Raw genomic sequence first — 27543 nt, 5'->3', positions numbered from 1 at the left:
TTTCACATCGTACGTTCAACCATTTTTATGTCGTATTACGATATACACTACCGTTCAAAAGTTTGGGGTCACCCAAACAATTTTGTGGAATAGCCTTCATTTCTAAGAACAAGAATAGACTGTCGAGTTTCAGATGAAAGTTCTCCTTTTCTGGCCATTTTGAGCGTTTAATTGACCCCACAAATGTGATGCTCCAGAAACTCAATCTGCTCAAAGGAAGGTCAGTTTTGTAGCTTCTGTAACGAGCTAAGATGTTTTCAGATGTGTGAACATGATTGCACAAGGGTTTTCTAATCATCAATTAGCCTTCTGAGGCAGAGAGCAAACACATTGTACCATTGGAACACTGGAGTGATAGTTGCTGGAAATGGGCCTCTATACACCTATGTAGATATTGCACCAAAAACCAGACATTTGCAGCTACAATAGTCATTTACCACATTAGCAATGTATAGAGTGTATTTCTTTCAAGTTAAGACTAGTTTAAAGTTCATTGAAATATAAGGACATTTCAATGTGACCCCAAACTTTTGAACGGTAATATCGCACAAATGGTGACAACAATAACAGACGGACTTCTCTCTCCAAAGTCTTAGGAGAGTCTTGCAAAATAACATAGCAACAGCAAAAATATTTGTTCGACATTTCTTTTATTGAAAAGCACTACCAGGAAGTGTTTGCCCATTGGCAACATATGTTCATTAGAAACAATGAAAATCACAAGTTGAGTGCAAGATGAGATTCATTTAGTCCCTAAAAAAAAGTTCACACGCAGCACTGTGATGAAACACACATTCATCGACCATGTAGGAAACTTGTAGAGCGTAGCACAAAATAATACGCAATTGTAACACTTGACTAAATAGATAACGAGCTGGGTTGTCAGTATAAGTTAAAGACTAGTACAGTGATGCACAGTAGACAGCAAACAAACACATGAATGGATGGAGGCCACTCGGTTGTTGTAGTACCTCACATTTAGTGTGTGTTACATTATCATCTCACATTGAGTGTGTGTAGTTCCTCATCAGCAGTGTCAAAGTTAGACCGAGTCCTCAGCACATCCTCTCCGAGCCCAGTTGGTATCAGGCTAACATTAGCAATACTTCATACAAGAAATATCTAGTCCTCATTCCAGCGGTTCTCAGCATGGATGTCAGGATCCCTTCAATAAAGGAATCTTGACGCCAACAAGTTGAGAACCACGGCGCTAAGCTGGTGATTTCTCAGTGATGTTCCGAAGCTCTGGCTCCAATGCAAGGTAGGTTGTGTACAGCCTGGGATTATGGAATCAGTCTAGCACCGCTGTTGTTGCAATGAGGTCACATCCTGTCTGCCGCTCTCTCACTTCCTCATTCGGCCGCAGTATTTACCTTGACAGCCGGCGCCTACAACCAGAAGACACGCTTTGAACACACAGCAATGATGGAAACATGTTGACGTTAACAGTATTGACTAGGGCAGGGGTCGGCAACCCGCGGCTCTAGAGCCGCATGCGGCTCTTTAGCGCCGCCCTAGTGGCTCTCTGAAGCTTTTTCAAAAATGTATGAAAAATGGAAAAAGATGAGGGGAAAAAATATATATTTTTTGTTTAAATATGGTTTGTGTAGGAGGACAAACATGACACAAACCTCCCTAATTGTTATAAAGCACACTGTTTGTATTAAACATGCTTCACTGATTCGAGTATTTGGCCAGCGCCGTTTTGTCCTACTAATTTTGGCGGTCCTTGAACTCACCTTAGTTTGTTTACAATGTATAACTTTCTCCGACTTTCTAGGACGTGTTTTATGCCACTTCTTTTTCTGTCTCATTTTGTCCGCCAAACTTTTAACGTTGTGCGTGAATACACAAAGGTGAGTTTTGTTGATGTTATTGACTCGTGTGGAGTGCTAATCAGACATATTTGGTCACTGCATGACTGCAAGCTAATCGATGCTAACATGCTATTTAGGCTAGCTATATGTACATATTGCATCATTATGCCTCATTTGTAGCTATATTTGAGCTCATTTAGTTTCCTTTAAGTCATCTTAATTCAATGTATATCTCATGACACACTATCTGTTTGTAATATGGCTTCTAATTTGTTGCGGCTCCAGACAGATTTGTTTTTGTATTTTTGGTCCAATGTGGCTCTTTCAACATTTTGGGTTGCCGACCCCTGGACTAGGGGTGTAGTCAAGTATTTGTAATCAGATCTTTCAGTTTAGCGCATTAACTTTGGTGCAGAGGCATACCAATTTCCTACACAGTATACATTGGGTGAGGGACAGGAAGTGTTTGTTGCAAGAAATGTTGTGTAGCACAGCCTTTGTCTAGTGAGAGCCACGGCTCATGATTGTCCCAAGAAAAAGCAAGAGTTTCCAAACCCTTTCTGTCATTTAAAGGCCTACTGAAATGAATTGTTTTTATTCAAACGGGGATAGCAGATCCATTCTATGTGTCATACTTGATCATTTCGCGATATTGCCATATTTTGGCTGAAAGGATTTAGTAGAGAACATCGACGTTAAAGTTCGCAACTTTTGGTCGCTGATAAAAAAAGCCTTGCCTGTACCGGAAGTAGCGTGAAGTCACAGGTTGAAGGGCTCCTCACATTTCCCCATTGTTTACAATGCAGCGAGAGCGATTCGAACCGAGCAAACGACGATTACCCCATTAATTTGAGCGAGGATGAAATATTTGTGGATGAGGAACATGAGAGTGAAGGACTAGAGTGCAGTGCAGGATGTATCTTTTTTCGCTCTGACCGTAACTTAGGTACAAGCTGGCTCATTGGATTCCACACTTTCTCCTTTTTCTATTGTGGATCACGGATTTGTATTTTAAACCACCTGGGATACTATATCCTCTTGAAAATGAGAGTCGAGAACGCGAAATGGACATTCACAGTGACTTTTATCTCCACGACAATACATCGGCGAAGCTCTTTAGCTACGGAGCTAACGTGATAGCATCGGGCTTAAATGCAGATAGAAACAAAAGAAATAAACCCCTGACTGGAAGGATAGACAGAAAATCAACAATACTATTAAACCATGGACATGTAACTACACGGTTAATGCTTTCCAGCCTGGCGAAGCTTAACAATGCTGTTGCTAACGACGCCATTGAAGCTAACTTAGCTACTCCTCACGGAGCTAACGTGATAGCATCGGGCTTAAATGCAGATCGAAACAAAAGAAATAAACCCCTGACTGGAAGGATAGGCAGAAAATCAACAATACTATTAAACCATGGACATGTAACTACACGGTTAATGCTTTCCAACCTGGCGAAGCTTAACAATGCTGTTGCTAACGATGCCATTGAAGCTAACTTAGCTACGGGACCTCGTCGGAGCTATGATAAAAACAGCGCTCCACCTACGCCAGCCCTCATCTGCTCATCAACACCCATGCTCACCTGCGTTCCAGCGATCGACGGAGCGACGAAGGACTTCACCCGATCATAGATGCGGTCGGCGGCTAGCGTCGGATAGCGCGTCTGCTATCCATCTCAAAGTCCTCCTGGCCGCTAATACACCGATCCCACCTACAGCTTTCTTCTTTGCAGTCTTCATTGTTCATTGAACAAATTGCAAAAGATTCACCAACACAGATGTCCAGAATACTGTGGAATTTTGCGATGAAAACAGAGCTTTTTTGTATTGGATCCAATGGGTCCGAATACTTCCGTTTCAACCATTCCCGTCACGCGCATACGTCATCATACATAGACGTTGTCAACCGGAAGTTTCGCGGGAAATTTAAAATTGCACTTTATAAGTTAACCCGGCCGTATTGGCATGTGTTGCAATGTTAACATTTCATCATTGATATATAAACTTTTGGACTGAAAAGAGAAGCTTCTGTAAAACTCTAATCTGTTTAAAAAAAAAAAAAAAAAAGGTTTTATTATAACTCATATAACAAATGACATATTGAGGGATTCGATTTGTCACCCCAAGAATCGTAATGGAATTGAATGGTGAGTTGTTGTAAGTCTCACATCTCTAATGATATTATAGTTATGTCAAGTTGTGTAGTGTCTGTTACCTCTGTAGGCTCCAGCTCCCAGGAAATTCTGCATGGCTGCGTACTTTGCTGCTTTCTGGGCGCTCGCTGTAAGACATATGGAAGCAAAGATTCTTACTCTGAAGGTTCTGTCACCATACCTCCTCTAACCATACGACCCAAAGAACTGGGTCAGCTTCCACATTTCTCTTGGGAATTTTTACTATGTCAACCATAATGACACATGTGATTGATCAATTGATTAGAAGCTGTGTCCAAATACTCGAGTCCACATAGTGTGTATGTGTGCATGTTTTTGAGGACATAGTGTGATGTCTTACATTTCTGTCCAGCCCCCATATATCCTAAAGGATAAAAACAGGAAAGAGCAATGTCATCAATGAAAATATGCCACATTTGAAAACATTCTGTTTCTAAAACTGTGGAACTGCGGTTGCTGTTTATGACTGGGTGTGCCCCAATGTAATGTTTGTGTTGTATTATTGTAATTATTTACCAATGAAAGAGAAGCACAGGACAAAGCAGGTTAGCGCTTGTTTTTTTTTTTACCTTGATAGCCTCCAGCAGCTCCTCCACCGAAGCTATTGAGAGCCCCCCCTGTTGGAGGCAAAGACACACATTAGGCTTTTTAGAGTAAATGATTGGCCTACAGAAGTGCCTTATCTCATGTTATGTGCTTGTAAGTAGGGATGATGTTTGATAAGGAATTATCGAGTTCGAGCCTATTATCGAATCCTCTTATCGAACCGATTCCTTATCGATTCTCTTATGGAGTCCAGATAGGTTGTTGTATATGGAAAAAAAAACACACAATATTTGGTTTAACAAAAGCTCACTTTTATTATATAATAAAAAAATAAAATTTAATAAATAAATAAATATTGACTGTTACCCACCTAAAAAAATAAAATAAAATAAATAAATATTGACTGTTGTTACCCAAAGTATATTAAGTGGGATTTTTCAGAGAAACAAATATATACAGTAACACAAAAACAAGCTGTCTCTGTGATCACTATAGGTGTATAAATAATAATATAGTGTTAAATAAAATCAGTCCCTTGGGCACAGAACTGAAAATAATACAGCTCTCCAAAAAGTGCACTTCTGCTACTATTTGACATAACTGTTTGTTATGATGCTTTGACATTTTTGCACTTTATTTCTTTATTGAAAGAACATTCTATGAAGAGAAAAGTGTTTTGCAAATGTGGTTACAATGCTAAAAAATGACAAGTTAAAGCTAAAAAAAGAAATACACTTTATTGAGTTAACATTATTTCTTTATAGGGGGAAAAATGTTATGAGCGAGAGAATATAACAACTACACTACCCAGCATGCAACGGGAGTTACGAGCATGCGCGGTAGCCCCGAAAAGTGTTGCATGTTGCCACGCTGTGAAAGTAAACGTCAAGAAGTCAGCCAACACGCCTCGTCTGCATTATTTATAATTAGACAGACAACACATCTACAGTGTGATTTTGTAACGTTTACAAGGAAAGAAAAACAAAAGTTAAAAAAGGGAGATATGTTGTATATATATGTATGTGCTGCGGTTGTTTTAAGAACGTTGCGACAGCTGCCGTAAAGGAGGTGCGTTGCTATGTTTCCGGTTGGTCGTAAAAGTGTTGGTCATGTGTTTTACCCTGCTCAAATCTCTCAGTAAAGTTATTCGATGGATTATAGCTTTTGTTTTGAACTTTATTACACCTTGGAGCGCTTTTTCCCGCCCATTGTTTTCCTGCTTTCGCTATCTGCGCCTAATGACTGAGCTACGTGACGTCATTTATTGTGATGTCCCACGGAGCATTTCTGGTCGGGACGGGATTCGAATAAAGAATCAACTCTTTTCCTTTACTATAGTGGTCTCGATAACGGGTACCGGTTCTCAAAAAGGGATTCGAGTCCGAGGACTCGGTTCTTTTCTTATCAAAAAACCGGGAAAACCGGTTTCGAGTATCATCCCTACTTGTAAGTACTTCAACTTTTCTTTCTCTTTTGAGCAATCGAACTTACCTTGACCTCCTCCAAGAAGTCCTCCAGTTCCTGCTCCTGGAACACCCATTGCAGCTCCGCCTGGTACACAGATACATTTTTAGTTGTATTGCATTTAATGCTTATATCAGTGTTAAATACCAGCAGTATCTAACACCACAGATTACAGTCCAGTTATGATTAAGGACAAGGCGATACTTAACAACAAGATTCAGACTTTACAGCTGTGAAACGTATTACATTTCAGTTTTTTCACCTGGTCCATATCCTGCTCCCCCTAGCGACGAGCCATAACCTGATTTAGCAGGTTTCCCTGTTCCAAGTGCTTGTCCACCAGGCCCATAACCAAAAGAGCCTGTCCCAGTTCCAGATGGGCCATATCCTCGTGAGCCGTAGCCACCAAGTCCAACGCCAGCAGAACCAGCACCTCCTGTTGGAAAACATTCATACTTTCTAACACTGACACACACGTGTTATAGGAAATTAACCCACGCTTTTTGTAAAAAAAAAACTGGTTGGGTTTAATTGTGAATAAATGGGACAAAGTGATTGGGTATGTCTTTCAGTATATTATGTTAACACTTTTTCCATCCCCAGTTATTCTTATTTGTTTCATTATATGTGGGAAGTATATGATCATAGCTTACCAGGTGTAAGTGGTTTCACTTTTCCAAATTGTTGGCCACCTGGTCCAAAGCCACCTTGTCCAAAGCCACCTATTGCTGTGCGGGCACCGCCTGGACCAATGCCACCGGCTCCTGGACCGGCAGCCCCTGGACCAAAGCCACCTTGTCCAAAGCTGCCTGTTCCAGCACCTCCTGGTCCAAATCTACCATTTCCCATACCACCAGCACCTGGTATGAAGCCTCCAGTACCTTTGGTAGCACTGCCTGGATGGAATCCACCTGTTCCCGTACCAGTACTGCCTGGTATAAACCCGCCTGTACCGGCACCACCAGGTCTGAAACTACCAGGTGTAAGGCCACCGGTTCCGGTGCCAGCACCACCAGGTCCATAGCCACCTGGTCCGACGCCGGTAAACCCTGGTACGACGCCTCCCCTTCCTTTAGCAGAACCACTCGGTCCAAAACCAGCACCACCTGGTCCAAAGCCACCTCTTCCTGTGCCAGCGCTGCCTGGTCCAAAGCCACCATTTCCTGTGCCAGCGCTGCCTGGTCCAAAGCCACCATTTCCTGTGCCAGCACCGCCTGGTCCAAAGCCACCGGTTCCTGTGCCAGCACCGCCTGGTCCAAAGCCACCATTTCCTGTGCCAGCACCGCCTGGTCCAAAGCCACCGGTTCCTGTGCCAGCACCGCCTGGTCCAAAGCCACCTCTTCCTGTGCCAGCACCGCCTGGTCCAAAGCCACCGGTTCCTGTGCCAGCACCGCCAGGTCCAAAGCCACCGGTTCCTGTGCCTGCACTGCCTGGGCCAAAGCCACCATTGCCATAGCCAGGTCCACCCAGTGAGGGTGAGCCATAACCTGTTGAAGTGAAAATAAGTCTTATTATGTTGTCACTATACATGTTTAAATGTCAGAAGTCCAAATTTATGTTATCATACCAGATTTCATTGGTTTCCTTATACCCTGTCCTTGACCTATGCCACCATTCCCATTAATGCCAGGTGTGGCAAAACCACCGGGTCCATAACCTCCTGTCCCAGCTCCAACACGACCTGGACTTGAACCAGCTCCACCCAGTCCAGCTCCATAGCCACCTTGCCCAGGTCCTGCCCCATAGCCTACAAATAAACAATGGTTCTGTTTAAGTTGCCGATGTGAAGGCTTGACTATGTTTAGGTCTGCATACTTTTTGACGGTTTTCCAGCGCCATATCTTGAACCTGAAAAAGAGAACACACACAACCATGAAATAATATTTAATGTTTTTAAGTATACATCACCTTGCTATTTAAAATATCAGCTTACCGCTATATCCCCCCACTCCACCAGCACCAGCACCATAACGTGCTCCGCCTCCTAAACCCCCAGGACCAACTCCAGCAGCTCCAGCTCCAAGGGTCCCAGCTCCACCGACACCACCACCAACACCCTTGCTTCCTGTCTTGGCCCCATAACTTCCAGGTCCAGCACCATAACCTCCTGGTACGGTACCGTAACCCCCTAATCCTGTGCCATATCCCCCGGGTGTAGCACCAACACCTCCAGGACCACCGTAGCCACCAGGCCCAACACCACCTTGGTTTCCTGCTCCAAAAGTTCCATATGCTGATAGAGACACAGAAATGTAAAATTGATCAGTTTTCCTGTTTTAGCAAGTAAATCGTAAAAAGTACTTTTGCCTGGTTTTCCTCCTTGTCCCACTCCAGCCCCATTCGGAAAGCGTAAACCTGAGTGGGGAAAAAAGAGTTTGAGGGCCTCAGATAGGAGTCATTTCAGGTGGCAAGTAAAATGCAATTAGCATACCTCCACTTGGTAAAGCTCCCGCTCCACCAGCACCATAACCTATTAAAGATAATGTGCAAAACTAATGAATAAATCTGGTTCATTGCCCACGTTTCAACCTCAACAATTCTTAAGCAGCTTACTTTTTCCAGGTTTCACGGCACCTGTTCCTGCTCCGCCAGGCACCATGCCACCAGGGCCAACCCCAAGTCCTCCTTGACCTCCTCCAACGGCACCAGGCCCAAATCCAACTCCTCCCGGACCTCCTCCAGCTGCACCAGGCCCAAATCCAACTCCTCCTTGGCCTCCTCCAACTGCACCAGGACCGAAACCAACTCCTCCTTGGCCTCCTCCAGCTGCACCAGGACCGAAACCAACTCCTCCTTGGCCTCCTCCAGCTGCACCAGGACCGAAACCAACTCCTCCTTGGCCTCCTCCAACTGCACCAGGCCCAAATCCAACTCCTCCTTGGCCTCCTCCAACTGCACCAGGACCGAAACCAACTCCTCCTTGGCCTCCTCCAACTGCACCAGGCCCAAATCCAACTCCTCCTTGGCCTCCTCCAACTGCACCAGGACCGAAACCAACTCCTCCTGGACCTCCTCCAAATACTGCAGTGCCACCCCCTACTCCACCAGGTGAAGCTCCAACTTTAGTGCCATCGGGGTTGTATGCTGCATTCAGAAACAGACTAATAGATCAGTTTCCAAAGTTTTGTCAGATGTGAACATTTGTAAGACAGAAAATGCACCTTTGGAGGGTTTTAGTGTTCCTCCTACTGCTGCAGTTGTGCCACCTGGTCCAACTCCAGTTCCAGTTGCAGGGCCACCTCCTCTTCCAGTTCCTCTCACACCACCTGAAACTCCTCCTACCGCTCCTGCACTGGAAGGAGTACTTTCTACTCCTGTCAGTCTTCCTCCTGTGCCAAATCTGTCTCCAAAAGGACCCGCTTCTCCCTCTCCTTCACCTGGTGTATCCCCTCTTGGGACTCCTTTAGGTAAAGTACAGGAGAACATCAAACCTGTTTTACAACTTAAAAGTTAAAGTTAAAGTGGCAATGATTGTCACACACACACTAGGTGCGGTGAAATTATCCTCTGCATTTGACCCACCCCCACAGGGGAGCAGTGAGCAGCAGCGGTGGCCGCGCCCGGGAATCATTTGGTGATTTAACCCCCAATTCCAACACTTGATGCTGAGTGCCAAGCAGAGAGGTAATGGGTCCCATTTTTATAGTCTTTGGTATGACTCAGCCGGGGTTTGAACTCACGACCTACCGACCTCAGGGCGGACACTCTAACCACTAGGCCACTGAGTAAGCTTCAATTAAGGTTTATAAGAAATCTAATTTGCTAGTGGGAGCTGAGTGAAGACTCTTAATTTGTGTTATCGTATTTGTGTTTGTTCACCTGGAGGTTTGAGAGGTTTGGCACCAGGCAGTACGCCGATTCCACCTGCAAAACAATAGATCATGAAGTTTTGCTGTTGGAGATTCCTATTCATAGATACAGTGGGTATTTTCAAAGTCAAATGCCATTAATGGACACAGAATTTGGAAATAGACCAAAACTGTCGGGTTTACATACCGGTTGGTTGGACAGCTCTTCCACCACCTGCATTGATAGCAGATACAGATCATCCACTGAAGCTTTTTTGCAGACATGGTCTTCTTACCAATGTGATATGTTTAGATCAGTGGTTCTTAACCTGGGTTCGATCGAACCCTAGGGGTTCGGTGAGACGGCCTCAGGGGTTCGACGGAGCCTCCGCCGCAGAGGTCAAGACACACCCGACTCATCGTGTAAATAAAAACTTCTCCCTATCGGCTTAATGGATACGGCAACAACAGAAGTCAGACTGATTTGCATGTGTGTAATTTGTTGTGAGTTCATGCACTGTGTTGGTTTTCTTCTTTGAACAAGGTGATGTTGATGCACGGTTCATTTTGTGCACCAGTAAAAAAACATAACTTTGTCTTAAAGGCCTACTGAAAGCCACTACTAGCGACCACGCAGTCTGATAGTTTATATATCAATGATGAAATCTTAACATTGCAACACATGCCAATACGGCCGGGTTAACTTATAAAGTGACATTTTAAATTTCCCGGGAAATATCCGGCTGAAACGTCGCGGTATGATGACGTATGCGCGTGACGTAGTCAGTTAAACGGAAGTTATGGTACCCCGTAGAATCCTATACAAAAAGCTCTGTTTTCATTTCATAATTCCACAGTATTCTGGACATCTTTTGCAATTTGTTTAATGAACAATGAAGGCTGCAAAGAAGAAAGTTGTAGGTGGGATCGGTGTATTAGCAGCGGACTACAGCAACACAACCAGGAGGACTTTGTTGGAGAGCAGACGCGCTAGCCGGCGACCTCACCTTGACTTCCTACGTCTCCGGGCCGCCAAACACATCGGGTGAAGTCCTTCGTCCTTCCGTCGATCGCTGGAACGCAGGTGAGCACGGGTGTTGAAGAGCAGATGAAGGCTGGCTGGCGTAGGTGGAGAGCTAATGTTTTTAGCATAGCTCTGTGAGGTCCGGTTGCTAAGTAGGCTTCAATGGCGTCGTTAGCACAGCATTGTTAACCTTCGCCAGCCTGGAAAGCATTAGCCGTGTAGTTACATGTCCACGGTTTAATAGTATTGTTGATTTTCTATCTATCCTTCCAGTCAAGGGTTTTTTTTGTTTTGTTTCTATATGCAGTTAAAGCACGATGCTATCACGTTAGCTCATAGCTAAAGCGTTTCGCCGATGTATTGTCGTGGAGATAAAAGGCACTGAATGTCCATTTCGCGTTCTCAACTCTCATTTTCAAGAGGATATAGTATCCCAGGTGGTTTAAAATACAAATCCGTGATCCACAATAGAAAAAGGAGAGAGTGTGGAATCCAATGAGCCAGCTTGTACCTAAGTTACGGTCAGAGCGAAAAAAAATATGTATTTCACTGCATTCTAGTCCGTCACTCTAACGTTCCTCGTCCACGAATCTTTCATCCTCGCTCAAATTAATGGGGTAATGGTCCGAATAGCTCTAGCTGCGTTGAAAACAATAGGAAAATATGAGGGAGTGAACAACTGACAACGTCACGCTACTTCCGGTAGGGGCGAGGTTTTTTTTTATCAGAGACCAAAAGTTGCGAACTTTATCGACGTTGTTCTATACTAAATCCTTTCAGCAAAAATATGGCAATATCGCAAAATGATCAAGTATGACACATAGAATGGATCTGCTATTCCCGTTTAAATAAAAAAAATTAATTTCAGTAGGCCTTTAAATTTGAAAAAAAACATTTTATTTTTAACTAAAGAAGGGTTCGGTGAATGCCCATATAAAACTGGTGGGGTTCGATATCTCCAACAAGGTTAAGAACCACTGGTTTAGATGCTAACTTACCAGGTGCAGCTCCTGTGGAACCTGTAGGACAACACAACAGCATACATGTAAAGGGCACTAAGACTCCGCCAAGATCTCAGTCTACAAAGTAAACACTGACCTGGAAGTGGAGTCCCACCGATACCTGTTTGAAAACACCAGGAACAAAATAGCAGCGTTAGGGCAACATATGGAAGATGTGTAAAATCTGTGACTCAGTACCTGGTCTTGCTCCAAGGATGGGAATTCCTGTTCCCTTCAGACCATCTCCATCAGTTCCAGCGCCAAATGGTCTTCCTCCAAATCCCCCTGTTGCAATAGTGGTGAATTTGTGTGCACACTTTCATCCAACATCTTATACTGTTCTACATGTAGAACAACTTTTTTGAATTTTTTCAATATTTAAAAATAATTTGTCTTTTGTCTCCACCTTTAATGGTGTAGCTCTTCAAGCCCTACTTTACAACTAAAAAGAGGTTCTGAAGAACTCAGTCTATTTAAACACACCTTCTCCTGCAGCAATGCCAGACCCCTCAATCACACCGCCGGGACCACCCTCACCTGGAATTGGACAGATTGTTAAAATTGAAATTGATCGTCAGAATAGCAATTGGATGATCATATTGGCAGCTAAGATTGTTTCTAGAAATGTATCTAAAGCTGACAAGTATTGAGGAAGTTAAGTTTATAGGATATGATATCACATTTCTTATTTGGACACCCTATTGTCTCCTTTTCTGTCCTCATTCTTGGACACACACCTCCATCAATGTCTTTTCCATCCTTTCCCACTTCAGCACCGCGTCCACCTGGATGAAACAACACATCAGGCATATTTCTTCAATGTGCTGTACAAAGACGTTGTCGTGTTGTGTACCTGCTGGTAACGGCGCTAGCGTGCCTCGTGCAGCATCACGTCCTGACCCAGCAGAGACTTGGATTACTGACTGCAATCTCCTTATATGATTTCTAAACCTTTCCTCTCAGTTTTTACTGTGACAGTAACTTACCACCAGGTCTGGTTGTTGTGCGAGCACCACCCCTGGCGTGGGTTCCGTTCGTGTAAACGCCAGTGCCGTTGACTGGAGCACTGGTACCGGCTCCTGCTCCAGGTGACACTCCACCAGGTAGACCTATGGGGTGTATGTGTATAAATATGTTAATATAAAAGTGCGTCCACTACCGGGAATCATTGTCATTTACACAATGTCTTACCGTATTTGTCAGCCTTGGATCCTGCTGTGCCATAACCTGAACACAAGATACCATAATAAATGATTATTCTTGTGATGGATAGAACAATAATAACAACAAATTAAGATATATTGTTCTATCTTCTATTTTGTAGCATATTTTTTCAGCTTCTCTGATCATCATGGCTGGTAAGTTTAAGGTCTGTGTTGCTGCCATTCTGGCTAATGCCACTGGAGGTCAGTAATGGGCTACATTTCATTTTTACTAACCTTGACCTGCTGTGCCTGTTCCAAAACCTCCCGTTCCAAAGCCTCCTATTAAATAAGGCCAGACAAAATGTTAATTGAAAGACCAAAGGCAGACTACAATACATAGAAGTTATTATCACTGAAAATATATGCATTCCCATCGTTCCATGGTCAGTATCATACATCAAAAGCTTCTAGCAAAAATCTCTTACCTTGTGCTGCTCCTGCCCCACCACCGGCCCCACCTTGACCTGCAAAGAAATCAAACAGAACATTTAGAAACACTAAAGCTGTATAGTAAAGTTTATTCAAATGTTCACTTGAATTAAGTGACGTATTGATACCGTATGTGGCAGCCTTTTCTCCAGCTCCATAACCTGTGAATGGCAATTTGTTAAGTTCATATTTAGGATTTTGTTTAGGAGAGCTGTAAATTATATTTCCATAAAAACCTGGTCCATATCCAGTTCCTGTCCCTGCACTGTAGCCTCCGCCTTGTCCAAAACCTGCACCAGGCGCAACCCCAGGTCCATATCCGTTTCCACCAGTCCCCAGTGCTCCTCCAGTCCCTGCAGTGCCACCTACTCTTCCATCTTGACCCGACACAGGAGTTCCACTGCCACCAGGAAGCCCTATGGACAAGATCACAGACAATTAGTGCCAATTTAAATATACCTCATATAAATTATTTAATATGAATAAGCTTTATTTTAAAGATGAAAGTCACCGTATTTTTGAGACTTGGCCCCACCAGGAGAAGCTGTGAAGAGAAGGTTCATGAAATAAGTAATTGGGCAAATGTAACAGCACAAATGTTTGAAGATGATTATTTTCCACTTTTCGTACCTCCTGTGCTACCCTGTCCAAACCCACCAGGTCCTCTTCCAGTTCCAACACTAGAACCAGGCAATCCACCTGCCCCTTGTCCTGCACCGGCTCCTCGTCCAGCTGTTTGTCCAGGACCTTGTCCTTGGAACCCTCCTCCCACTCCTAGGCCAGAACTTGGTCCAGTTCCAACACCAAGTCCTCCTGCACCCTTGGTTCCCCCAGGAAGACCTTAGAGAGAGGACAGAGTTACTGAGGGTGTTCTAGACTTCAGTAGCATCATGTTTTACAAAGTTGTTTTCTTTTTACCATATTTGCGAGCCTTGGCACCAGCATAACCTGTGAAATTGAGACATAACAAAAAGAGTGATGACATTTAGCCAGTTGACATTATATCCATGCCTTCTATGTTAGAATTTTGTCGTACCTCCGGGTCCATATCCTGCACCTCCAGGCCCAACTCCTGCTCCTGGTCCAAATCCAGTGCCAGCACCTCCAGGCCCAACTCCTGCTCCTGGTCCAAATCCAGTGCCAGCACTTCCAGGCCCAACTCCTGCTCCTGGTCCAAATCCAGTGCCAGCACCTCCAGGCCCAGCACCTGCTCCTGGTCCATAGCCGGTACCTGCACCGCCAGGCACAAATCCCCTGCCAGGTCCAAAACCAGCACCAGCACCACCAGGTCCAACTGCTCCTGGTCCATAACCTGTGCCTGCACCACCAGGTCCAACGGCTCCTCCTGGTCCATAGCTTTTTCCGGCACCGCCAGGTGCGACTCCTCCTGGTCCAAACCCTGTACCAACACCGCCCGGCCTTACTCCCCCCGGTCCATAACCTGTGTTAGTACCACCCGGTGCAACTGCTCCTCCTGGTCCATAACCTGTGCCAGCACCACCGGGTCCGACGCCTCCAGGTCCAAAGCTTGTACCTGCACCACCAGGCCTTACTCCGCCTGGTCCATAGCCTGTGCCGGCACCACCAGTTCCAATTCCACCTGGTCCATAGCTTTTACTTGCACCACCTTGTCCGACTCCTCCTGGTCCAAACCCTGTCCCAGCACCACCAGGCCTTACTCCCCCAGGTCCATAGCCTGTGCCAGCACCACCAGCTCCAACTCCACTTTGTCCGTAGCTTTTTCCTGCACTTCCTTGTCCGACTCCTCCTGGTCCAAATCCTGTTCCAACACCATTAGGCCCCACTCCTCCTGGGCCATAACCTGTGCCAACACCTCCAGGTCCACCTCCGCCTCCTGGTCTAAAGCCTGTACCAGCACCACCAGGACCTTGTCCTCCAGTACTTATTCCTTGACTTCCAAGTGCTCCACTGTACATGCCTGTAAGGAAATGTTTTTCTCTTTTCAGTAAATACGATGGAACCTAGTTAAACCTTCCATGTCTACATTTTGAGGTATTTTCTTACCGTATTTGCGAGCTTTGGCATTGGCATCATAACCTGTAGTAGGTATTCAAATTTAAACGTCATGATATCAATATAGATTGTGTCGTGGTCTATTTGTTCCAAATTGAAAGAGTCATAATTACCTCCAGATCCTATTCCTGTCCCAGCTCCGCCTAGTCCAGCGCCAGTACTACCTGGTCCGTAACCACCTCCTACAGGACCACTTCCGGCACCACCTGGACCATATCCTGGACCAGTGACCGCACCACCTTGACCGTATCCGGGAACTCCTGTGTTAACACCAGCACTTCCTCCCGGTACACCAAACCCTCCAGTCGTACCAGTGTTGGCACCACCAGGCTGACCTAGATATAAAGTTAATCCAGACCTGTCCTCAGTGACTGCGGATAGTTTGTTAAATTGTGTGACACTGAACTGCGTCCGTGTCTCACCATATTTGCGTGCTTTGGCTGATCCAGGACCATAACCTAGGGCACAAAACATTGACTGATTAAGGGACGTTGCTTCCAAGGATGCTTCGCGTTTTAACACGTTTTACTCCAGGCACACTTGAGCCTGCTTGAAGCTCAGTACCTGTTCCAGCTCCACCGCCATATCCAGGAACAGCTCCAGGTCCACCTGCTGTTCCAGCTCCACCACCATATCCAGGAACAGCTCCAGGTCCACCTGCTGTTCCAGCTCCACCGCCATATCCAGGAACAGCTCCAGGTCCACCTGCTGTTCCAGCTCCGCCGCCATATCCAGGAACCGCTCCAGGTCCGCCAGCCGTTCCAGTTCCGCCCCCATATCCAGGAACCGCTCCAGGTCCGCCAGCCGTTCCAGTTCCGCCCCCATATCCAGGAACCGCTCCAGGTCCACCTGCTGTTCCAGCTCCACCTCCAAAGCCAGGAAAACCTAGCCCTCCACCAGGGAGTCCCCCAGTGCCAACTCCTAAATTGCCACCTTGACCAAGCGCACCTCCTCCAGCGCCACCTGGTGGACAATAGCCACAGTCAACAGGGCTGTACAGAGCAACCAATTTACTTGCATCTGTGACTAAAAATAGATTGTGGGACTAAAAAAAAGAAAGTGTGAATATGGATTTCAACCCTTTCATTCTCATTTTTCTCCGAGAATAAATCCATAAAAAGTGGTTCAAATAGAGTGGGGAAAAGAAACATTGCTGTCAACAGACCATACAGATGCCATTTCAACCCTCTGCGCATCTGCTTAGCGCAGACGTGATTACGGGTACACAGTATCGCCGGTCTCGCGACATGCTAGTTTAGCTGCTACCAAAACAACTAGCCAGTCTAGGAAAATGCTGTTAAACATTTGCCAGAAACCCACAGGAAGGTGCTTTTACCATATTTAGCTGCAGCTTTGGCCGGGCTCTTCGACTTCCCTGTTCCTGTAAAAAATAATTGCAATTCCAATTTTAGTTGAAAGTCTTTTTGTTGAAAAAACCAATACTTTTCCAGACATACCTGACTTTGGAGATATCAGAGGGTACCCACGAAAAATCCCTGGCAATTGCTGTCCTCGACCATCTAAAAGAGAGAAATCCATTTCAGACATGCTGAGGATACACCTGTACGTGGGTGACGTCATGATCACACTTACTGTCGCTTCCTTGACCGGCACCGCCCTGGCCGAGTACTCTGGCACCTGCAAGTTAAAGAACAGCAGTTACATTTTGTAATGTATGCTCTTCGAAGAGATGTCTAAATTCAAGTCTAGGTACCCACCTGCCTGAGACCCAAGTCCAGAACCAGTTGCCACTCCAGGGAGAACACCACGTCCTCCAAAGTCTATCCAGTAAATAGGAAATGTTTTTTATTTTTCTGTATTCCTTGAAGGAATTTATTTACAACACCTGTATTTAGTAAATGTGTCAAATGGCTTACCTTGACTTGGTACAAATCCCCCTTGATAGAGTCCAGGAACCCCGACACCTGTATGTATGACAGCATAAGAGTTTAGGCCATGGAACAAAGTTCATATAAAATGGTCATATTTCAAACACAAAACAGTTATTGTATTAGACTCTACCTGGAAGTTGTTTTGATGATTTGCCGCTACTCTTCCCACCTGGTCCCATCCCTGCAGCACCACCTTGTGGCAAAAATGTATTTACGCCACCAGGCCCGACTCCTGCTCCACCTGGCCCGAATCCTGCACCTCCAGGCCCATACCCTGCACCCCCGGGCCCGACTCCTGCTCCACCTGGCCCGAATCCTGCACCTCCAGGCCCATACCCTGCACCCCCGGGCCCGACTCCTGCTCCACCTGGCCCGAATCCTGCACCTCCAGGCCCAAAACCTGTTGCACCAGGACCAACTCCTGCTCCCCCAGGCCCAACTCCTGCACCCCCAGGCCCATATCCTGCTCCACCAGGCCCATATCCTGCTCCACCAGGCCCGTATCCTGTCGCACCAGGACCAGCTGCTCCACCACCAGGTCCAAATCCTGTCCCTCCTGAGCTATAACCTGATCCAGGTATAACAAGATCAGAAATTCAGAGTCTTATTTATTTTTTAGATGTAACATTACTGATTGTCCTGTACCAGTCTTTGGGGGTTTGGGTCCTATTCCACCACTTCCTGGAACTTGATTCCCACTGGCTGGACCGTAACCTCCTCCAAAGCCACCTAACTCAAAGGTAGACTTGATTTAACGCCACATAAATCATTTCATTTGATTATGTTTGAAAAAGCTGTGTCTGAATGAACCACTCACCTCCAGGTACGAGACCTGTTCCAGCACCTTGACCTCTGTTGGCCCCAGTTCCTTGGGTTCCAAATGCTCCACCTGTGCCCCCTGCCCCAAAGCCTCCATACCCTAATTAAGGGTAAAGGACATGTGTTTTATTTTCAGAGCAGTTCAGCAAGGGTTCTTAAGACCGATGTAGATGTATGTCGACTACTCCTGATTTAGGGTGACCCACTGAAACATGTTTACTCAGCAGGTAAAACTTCTTACCTGACTTCCCAGGTTTGACACCAGCACCTGTAAGTGGACAACACATAATCTCATTAGTTTGCAAATGTATATACGACATAGTGCAATATATCTGTCATCTACATTATTATTAACATGCCTGTGCCTTGACCTCCTGGACCAAAACCAGCAGCTGGAGCTCCCCCAGGCCCAGTTCCATAGCTGCCAAAACCACCTGGCACAGCTCCACCTCCACCTCCAGTTCCCTGTCCTGTACCGAAGCCTTGACCACCATAGGCACCACCTTCAATTGGAATGATCAAAGTGATATTTAACATTGATTGAATACATGGTATGGTATTTCCATTTATTGTAAACAAGCTGGACCAGATAGTCTTACCTGTTTTCGGAGGCTTGACACCTGTCGAAAGAGGACCAATTAAAATAGTCATGCTAATTTTAGAGAATTATACTGTATAAAAGAAGCATATTCTACTAGATCAAATTCTGTCATACCAGCACCAAATCCTCCAGGTCCACCACTGCCTGGACCATAGGTGCCGGGCCTGAAACCTCCTGGTGCCTGACCACCGAAGCCACCTGAGGGGTACAGTTTTAAGCACAGAGTCCACGTTAATACTACAAACAGACAGCTAATATTTCTTGTCGTAAAAACCCAACAACACAGACCTCCCGCAACTCCTTGTCCAGGGCCGGCCCCTCCTGCTCCAGGACCAAATCCTGTACCGGCACCACCCGGTCCAAATCCAGTTCCTGCGCCACCCGGTCCATATCCAGTTCCTGCGCCAACCGGTCCAAATCCGGTTCCTGCACCACCCGGTCCATATCCAGTTCCTGCGCCACCCGGTCCAAATCCAGTTGCAGCACTGGCGCCTTTTCCAGCTGCTCCCCCAGCAGGTACCAACACACCTTCATATGCAAATAGTTCAACCTTTTTAGCTCAAGTAAGGAGGACTTGACAAGGTACAGTTTTTCAGAAAATGAATGCAAATAGAACATAAACAAACGTTGGGGTTGTCTTTACTTAATCAATCAATCGCTCGTTGTTGCTGTTAGCATGCTAATATGGTTGTTTCTTTCCACAAGATTATTCGGGTGCAGGACCGGCCCGTGGCATAGGCCGTTAGGCAAATGCTAAGGGCGCCGTCCATCAGGGGCCACAAATGTTGGAGGAAAAAAAAATAATAATAAAAATTTGGTACTATTATTTCTAAATACATAAAATAATCCCACGTTAATTAAAATGCAAAGTAAAGCCTATTTAATAGAAATATTATTTGTTATAACATTACGCCCCCCCTCCCCCGGCACGGTGCGCCCCCTCCCTTCCTATATCATGACTCTTTTTGGATGTCACCACATAAAAAAAATCAACACAAGATATCAAAACTGTCAGGTGCCCAGGGGAGAAAAGAAGAGGAGAAACGAGAAAAAGACAGAGGTAGCAGGTAGGTAACGTTAGCCTACATGAAATTATTTGTCTGTTACAGAATGTGATAGTAACCTGGCTTTTTAGCATTAAGCTAATGTTACATGATTCGGCAATTGCTAATCAATAAATAGCTAGTTCTGTTTTAACGTCGGGTTAATATTGTGGAAGGGGGCTAAATTGTTATGGAAAATAATAATGTAACGTTAGGTAATTACAGTACTCCCTGGTGTACAGTAATTTGTAAGTCATTCTAGTTAATGCAATATTAAAAAGCACAAATAGAGAACTCTGTAGGATCCCCTTTTTTGTAATATGGTTGTTAAAGTCATACTGGTTTGATATCTTGTTTTGTGCAGTGCCTTATTTATATTGTATTTTTAATTTATTTTATGCAACTTGTTGACACGTTTAATTTTGTGTTTATGTATGTAAAAAATATTGTATTTCATATATTCATTTTTTATTTTTTGTATTCATTTATTTATCCATATTTTTTTTTATCTTGTTAACTATTCTGATTGTTAATTTGCTTTCTTTAAGTAAAAAAAAAGGTCAAAGACAAAGCTATTCGGTTTCTTGTGCACTTCACTGCCGATGTGGGGGGGCGCCACCTAAAATCTTGCCTAGGGCGCCAGATTGGTTAGGGCCGGGCCTGTTCGGGTGTTACCATTTAGTGGTCAATTGTACGGAACATGTACTTCACTATGCAACCTACTAATAAAAGTCTCAAAGATGTACCTTAGGTTTGCAAATAAAATAAGACAGGATGTTTTTTTGTTGCCTCTGGGCTGGACTTTTTTGGAATTTATGAGTCACCGCTTGTTAATGGCTTTGTTAGCGGCTTTGTTAGCGCTTAATTGGAGGGGTTTAAGATATCAAAATAGCAAGAATTTAAATAAACAACATCAGATGCTAGACATGCAGGAATGTGTGTGTGTGTGTGTGTGTGTGTGTGTGTGTGTGTGTGTGTGTGTGTGTGTGTGTGTGTGTGTGTGTGTGTGTGTGTGTGTGTGTGTGTGTGTGTCTAGCACAGCGCCTCTCATCCAGCACACATGCTTCAACTCTTTGTGTGTAATTGAGAGTTGTCGGCACCTATGTAGTGTTGGCCCAAACATCGAGTCCAGAAATAGAAAGTTGCAGAATGAAGGACTATAAAAGGAAATGCTTAAATATAAAAAAGATTGAGGTCGGTGGGGATTCCCAAAGAATGGGAATGATTCATGAACACACAATTTGAAGTCAACAAATCACTTCAATAAGGTTTGGGGTTGTGCAGCACCTCAATGGCCACTGAATCATCACCTGTAGGCCAGGCATGTCCAAAGTGCGGCCCGAGGGCCATTTGTGGCCCCCAGCTAATTTGTTAACGGCCCCCCCCGGCACATTCTGAAAATACTACAATAAAAATGTAAAACATGAAAAAGTGTAATAAAAGAGTAAACAGGTGAAATGTAACAAGAAAAAGTTGCAATGTTGACACTAATAACACAAAGCTGCCATGCGGACTGTTATCGACCTATTGAAGGCTCCAATTACTTCACTGGAACAATTCCACTTTGAAATATTTTGGGGGGGAAAATATTGCATATTTTGTGTGAAACATCTTTCACAAAAAGGGCATCAAACAAACAAACAAAAAATTAAAACATTATAAAATCTTATAATCAACAGATCTACAGACTTAAGCGTAAAAAGTAAAACAAAAATGTAAATTTGGCTTATTTTCAACACTTATTCTTTTTATTTTTTTATTGTTATGAATTATTGACCTATTTAAGGTTCCAATTACTTCACATCAAATATTCCACTTTGAAATGTTTTGGGTAGAGATGCGTAGATAAATGCGTTAAAATGTAATATCGGAAATTATCGGTATCGGTTTTTTTATTATCGGTATCGTTTTTTTGTTTTTGTTTTTTTTAAAAAATTAAATCAACATAAAAAACACAAGATACACTTACAATTAGGGCACCAACCCAAAAAACCTCCCTCCCCCATTTACACTCATTCACACAAAAGGGTTGTTTCTTTCTGTTATTAATATTCTGGTTCCTACATTATATATCAATATATATCAATACAGTCTGCAAGGGATACAGTCCGTAAGCACACATGATTGTGCGTGCTGCTGGTCCACTAATAGTACTAACCTTTAACAGTTAATTTTACTCATTTTCATTAATTACTAGTTTCTATGTAACTGTTTTTATATTGTTTTACTTTCTTGTTTATTCAAGAAAATGTTTTTAATTTATTTAATTTTATTTCATTAATTTTTTTAAAAAGTACCTTATCTTCACCATACCTGGTTGTCCAAATTAGGCATAATAATGTGTTTATTCCACGACTGTATATATTGGTTGATATCGGTATCGGAAATTAAAGAGTTAGACAATATCGGAATATCGGATATCGGCAAAAAGCCATTATCGGACATCCCTAGTTTTGGGGGGAAATGTTGCATAGTTTGTGTGTTTGTCATATTAATAAGGGTTTTGACATAAAGGGCATAAACATAAAAACAAAATTTTAAAAATCGTTATAACGACAGACAGACCTGAAGTTGATCTCGAGATTCAAGCGTTAAATGAAAAAATAATAATTTATGACTTATTTCTAACATTTTTTTGACTGAGACCCTTCCGGGTACCGGGGGCCAAACTTGAGGAAAGCCATAAAGGTTAAAAAAAACAAAAACCTACATATTGTATTGGTTTTAAAAAAGGAAAAATATAAAAATGGCCCCAGCATGCTTTGATTTTTCAGTCTGTGGCCCTGAGTGGAAAAAGTTTGGACACCCCTGCTGTAGGCCATGATTTTTTTTCTTACAGTTTACTTTCCTTCTTCACCTTGCTAATGGTAATTATTTTGGGACACTTGCACCATTCAACATGGCCGAAAAAGGAGTAGGAAGAAGCAGAGCTTGATTTAATCCAACAACCTCTCCATGTCTCAGCAGTAACTGATCATTTGTTTACGTCCTGCATTTTAAAGGGGCCCATTGTGGAGCGACCCCCAGAGGGCCACCTAAAAAACACCTGTTTCCCAGCTGTGGTCAGTATGAGCCGCAACAATATTCAGTTGTAATACACTTTTCCACCACTTGTGGCAGTAATGACAACCTCAAACAGAAGAAGTCCGCAGCTAAAGTCATAGAGAAGTTTCTTAAGCGCAAAAATTATGACTCAAATGGTGAAACTATATTTTCATTTACACTTTACATATTTACATACATATTCCTCACTAATTTTGTTAATTTATTTTAGCACAAGGTATATGCATGTAAATGTATTTTTCGCCAGTTACATACGAGTCCCTTTTTATGCAGTGTATTTGTTTGGACTTATTTTTCTAATCAGCCTGACCGAAGCCTAAGGTTTATTTGTTAATTATCTTTGTAATAACACATGTTTTCATTTAAAGGCCTACTGAAAGCCACTACTACCGACCACGCAGTCTGATAGTTTATATATCAATGATGAAATCTTAACATTATAACACATGCCAATACGGCCGGGTTAACTTATAAAGTGACATTTTAAATTTGCCGCTAAACTTCCGGTTCGAAACGCCTCTGAGGATGACGTATGCGCGTGACGTAGCCCGGCGAACACGGGTATGCCTTCCACATTGAAGTCGATACGAAAAAGCTCTGTTTTCATTTCATAATTCCACAGTATTCTGGACATCTGTGTTCGTGAATCTGTTTCAATCATGTTCATTGCATTATGGAGAAGGAAGCCAAGCAAGCAAAGAAGAAAGTTGTCGGTGCGAAATGGACGTATTTTTCGAACGTAGTCAGCCACAACAGTACACAGCCGGCGCTTCTTTGTTTACATTCCCGAAAGATGCAGTCAAGATGGAAGAACTCGGATAACAGAGACTCTAACCAGGAGGACTTTTGATTTGGATACACAGACGCCTGTAGAGAACTGGGACAACACAGACTCTTACCAGGATTACTTTGATTTGGATGACAAAGACGCAGACGTGCTACTGTGAGTATGCAGCTTTGGCTTTTTTTTGCGTATGTACGTAACTTTTTTAAAATATATAAGCTTTATGAACCTTGGGTTAGGTGAACGGTCTTTTGGGCTGAGTGATTGTGTGTGTTGATCATGTGTTTGAATTGTATTGGCGTGTTCTATGGAGCTAGGAGCTAGCAGAGGAGCTAGCATAACACGTACCGTACCTACGTGCGCGTCACGTACGTAACTTTTTAAAAATATATAAGCTTTATGAACCTTGGATTAGGTGAACGGTCTTTTGGGCTGAGTGATTGTGTGTGTTGATCATGTGTTTGAATTGTATTGGCGTGTTCTATGGAGCTAGGAGCTAGCAGAGGAGCTAGCATAACACATACCGTACCTACGTGCGCGTCACGTACGTAACTTTTTAAAAAATATATAAGCTTTATGAACCTTGGGTTAGGTGAACGGTCTTTTGGGCTGAGTGATTGTGTGTGTTGATCAGGTGTTTGAATTGTATTGGCGTGTTCTATGGAGCTAGGAGCTAGCAGAGGAGCTAGGAGCTAGCATAACAAACACGCAGGTGTTATTATGCAGGATTAATTTGTGGCATATTAAATATAAGCCTGGTTGTGTTGTGGCTAATAGAGTATATATATGTCTTGTGTTTATTTACTGTTGTAGTCATTCCCAGCTGAATATCAGGTACCGTGAGTATGCAGCCTTGGCTGCTAAACATTCGATAACTTGACCGTATGTGCGCGTCACGTACGTAACTTTTTAAAAATATATAAGCTTTATGAACCTTGGGTTAAGGAAACGGTCTTTTGGGCTGAGTGATGGTGTGTGTTGATCAGGTGTTTGAATTGTATTGGCGTGTTCTATGGAGCTAGGAGCTAGCAGAGGAGCTAGGAGCTAGCATAACAAACACGCAGGTGTTTTTATGCAGGATTAATTTGTGGCATATTAAATATAAGCCTGGTTGTGTTGTGGCTAATAGAGTATATATATGTCTTGTGTTTATTTACTGTTGTAGTCATTCCCAGCTGAATATCAGGTCACCCCCGGCTCTTACAGCATCTTCCCTATCTGAATAGCTTCAACTCCCCACTAGTCCTTCACTTGCACTTTACTCATCCACAAATCTTTCATCCTCGCTCAAATTAATGGGGAAATTGTCGCTTTCTCGGTCCGAATCTCTCTCACTTCATGCGGCCATCATTGTAAACAATAGGGAACTTTGCGTATATGTTCAACTGACTACGTCACGCTACTTCCGGTAGGGGCAAGCCTTTTTTTTATCAGATACCAAAAGTTGCAATCTTTATCGTCGTTGTTCTATACTAAATCCTTTCAGCAAAAATATGGCAATATCGCGAAATGATCAAGTATGACACATAGAATAGATCTGCTATCCCCGTTTAAATAAAAAAAATTCATTTCAGTAGGCCTTTAATTTGACATGGTTGTAAACTGTAAGTAGGTTAGATATAATTCATGAGTACAATTAAAATAAAGTGTAACATTACTAATTCAGTGTTAAAATATAATATACATATATACATATATATAGATACAGATAGATAGATATACACCACATATATTTTTAAATGCGTATATTTTTTACAATTACTAATTATATCGAATAAAAATTACTCGTCTGTCCGTAATTAGTCATTAGTTTGGTGGTCAGGTGTGTGTGTATGTATGTTTATATATATATATATATATATATATATATATATATATATATATATATATATATATATATATATATATAGATACAGATAGATAGAGATAGATGGATATACACCACATATATTTTTAAATGTGTATATTTTTTACAATTACTAATTATATCGGATAAAAATTACTCGTCTGTCCGTAATTAGTCATTAGTTTGGTGGTCAGGTGTGTGTGTATGTATGTTTATATATATATATATATATATATATATATATATGTATATGTGTATATATATATATATATATATATATATATATATATATATATATATATATATATATATATATGTGTATATATATATATATATATATATATGTATATATATACATATATATGTATATGTATATATATATATATATATATATATATATATATATATATATGTATATATATATATATATATATATATATGTATATATATATATGTATATGTATGTATATATATATATATATATATATATATATATATATATATATATATATATATATATATTGATACAGATAGATAGATATACACCACATATATTTTTAAATGCGTATATTTTTTACAATTACTAATTATATCGGATAAAAATTACTCATCTGTCTGTAATAGTAATGAGTTCGGTGGTCAGGTGTGTGCGTGTGTGTGTATATATATATATATATATATATATATATATATATATATATATATATATATATATATATATATATATATATATATATGTATATGTGTATATATATGTATGTGTATATATATATATATATACATGTATATATATGTATATGTATATATTTATATGTGTATATATATATATATACAGTTATATTTTTTGCTTTTAAAATTTTAATTTAACTTTGAGCAAATTGCTATCACATTACCTTTTTTTCATAGTTATAGCAACGTTTGCAGATAGCTTAATTTACTAATTAATGAATAATAAAGAAATACAAATGTACAGAACCATTGTCCCGTAAGAAATAAGTGCAGTATGTAAGATAACAATACCTAAATTAAACAATAAAAATAATGCTGACATAAGCATTGTTTAATTAGAAGTAAATACACAATTTTATAGATTATAAACAGAAACATTGTAATAAACATAGTAATTTATAATAGAAGATAGATAATACCTAATAAATAATACATGATGAATTCAGGATATATTATAATCATATATATATATATTTTTTCTTTACTGTTTCTTATTGGTTTCCTATTAGTAGTGCATTATTCAATAGTTTGCATTATTTTACTCTTTATATTAATATTCTACATCTTTTTAGTCCTGCACATGCGTACAAATGTTTTAAAGTTAAAAAAAGTTAAGGTTGGTAAAGTCATACAAAGCATTTAGAAAAAGTGATGTTTATCATACTATACATTTACTGTTATTTTCTACAAAGTGGTTAGGATTTTTCAGGATTTGCAACTTTTTGTCAACATTGATAATGAAAACAATAGTAGCGTGTTGGACTTGAAGCTTGTTAGCATGGAAACACTCTCATCATGCTCCCTGAAGTGGAGACTTTGCGTGTGAAGAAGATGGTGAAGAGGCGTGTCGGACGAGACAAGCAGGTTGTGATGGGATGCAGGATGCAGAACAGGCTGATGATGCGGCTTTTAAAAGAGCTGCTAAAAAGCCCCCGACGAAAAAACACACCATGACTTCATGAAGTCACAAAGGTTCTCACGCTACACCTTTTTTTACGACTTCCTCCTCAAAGCAAAGTCACACGTGCATGATCACTATTTGCAGCTATGAATTGCATGTTACATCCATCTGTTTGTCCAATAGTGAGAATAAAACATAAGCGTTGTGTGTGTGTGCGTGTGTGCAGAGTGTGAGAGCTGATCTCAGCAAAGTGGACTCACCTCCTTGCAGCGCCGGCCTCCACAGGGCGAGTAGGACGACCCCCCGGAGGTACGTGCACGCCGTCCTTCTGGCCATGGTGCTCCCAAATGTCCCTGGCCTCTCTGAAGCTGCACG

General features: G+C 42.3%; 1 protein-coding gene across 1 annotated transcript; it reads right to left on the bottom strand.

Moving 5' to 3' along the window:
* Positions 1 to 645: 645 nt before the first annotated feature.
* Positions 646 to 27543, bottom strand: LOC133649978 (fibroin heavy chain-like). Its single transcript, XM_062046694.1, has 50 exons — positions 27429 to 27543; positions 19091 to 19330; positions 18917 to 19000; positions 18801 to 18821; positions 18561 to 18704; positions 18443 to 18469; positions 18200 to 18301; positions 18028 to 18111; positions 17513 to 17950; positions 17368 to 17415; positions 17209 to 17271; positions 17084 to 17128; positions 16948 to 17010; positions 16827 to 16871; positions 16055 to 16453; positions 15913 to 15948; positions 15604 to 15825; positions 15482 to 15514; positions 14493 to 15395; positions 14375 to 14404; positions 14087 to 14296; positions 13968 to 14000; positions 13693 to 13872; positions 13585 to 13617; positions 13453 to 13491; positions 13262 to 13306; positions 13014 to 13049; positions 12809 to 12931; positions 12676 to 12717; positions 12560 to 12607; positions 12306 to 12359; positions 12021 to 12107; positions 11920 to 11943; positions 11820 to 11840; positions 10006 to 10032; positions 9829 to 9873; positions 9171 to 9410; positions 8563 to 9093; positions 8441 to 8479; positions 8311 to 8364; positions 7943 to 8242; positions 7825 to 7857; positions 7577 to 7756; positions 6663 to 7496; positions 6272 to 6445; positions 6037 to 6096; positions 4569 to 4616; positions 4340 to 4363; positions 4041 to 4106; positions 646 to 1388 (listed from the first exon to the last, which is right to left on the bottom strand). The coding sequence occupies exons 1-50, from the start codon at positions 27502 to 27504 to the stop codon at positions 1345 to 1347; spliced, it is 6777 nt and encodes a 2258-aa protein (XP_061902678.1). The 5' UTR covers positions 27505 to 27543; the 3' UTR covers positions 646 to 1344.

This window comes from Entelurus aequoreus, linkage group LG05 (assembly GCF_033978785.1).
Source record: "Entelurus aequoreus isolate RoL-2023_Sb linkage group LG05, RoL_Eaeq_v1.1, whole genome shotgun sequence".
In the NCBI taxonomy this organism is placed as follows: Eukaryota; Metazoa; Chordata; class Actinopteri; order Syngnathiformes; family Syngnathidae; genus Entelurus; species Entelurus aequoreus.
This window is presented reverse-complemented; position numbering and strand designations above follow the sequence as displayed.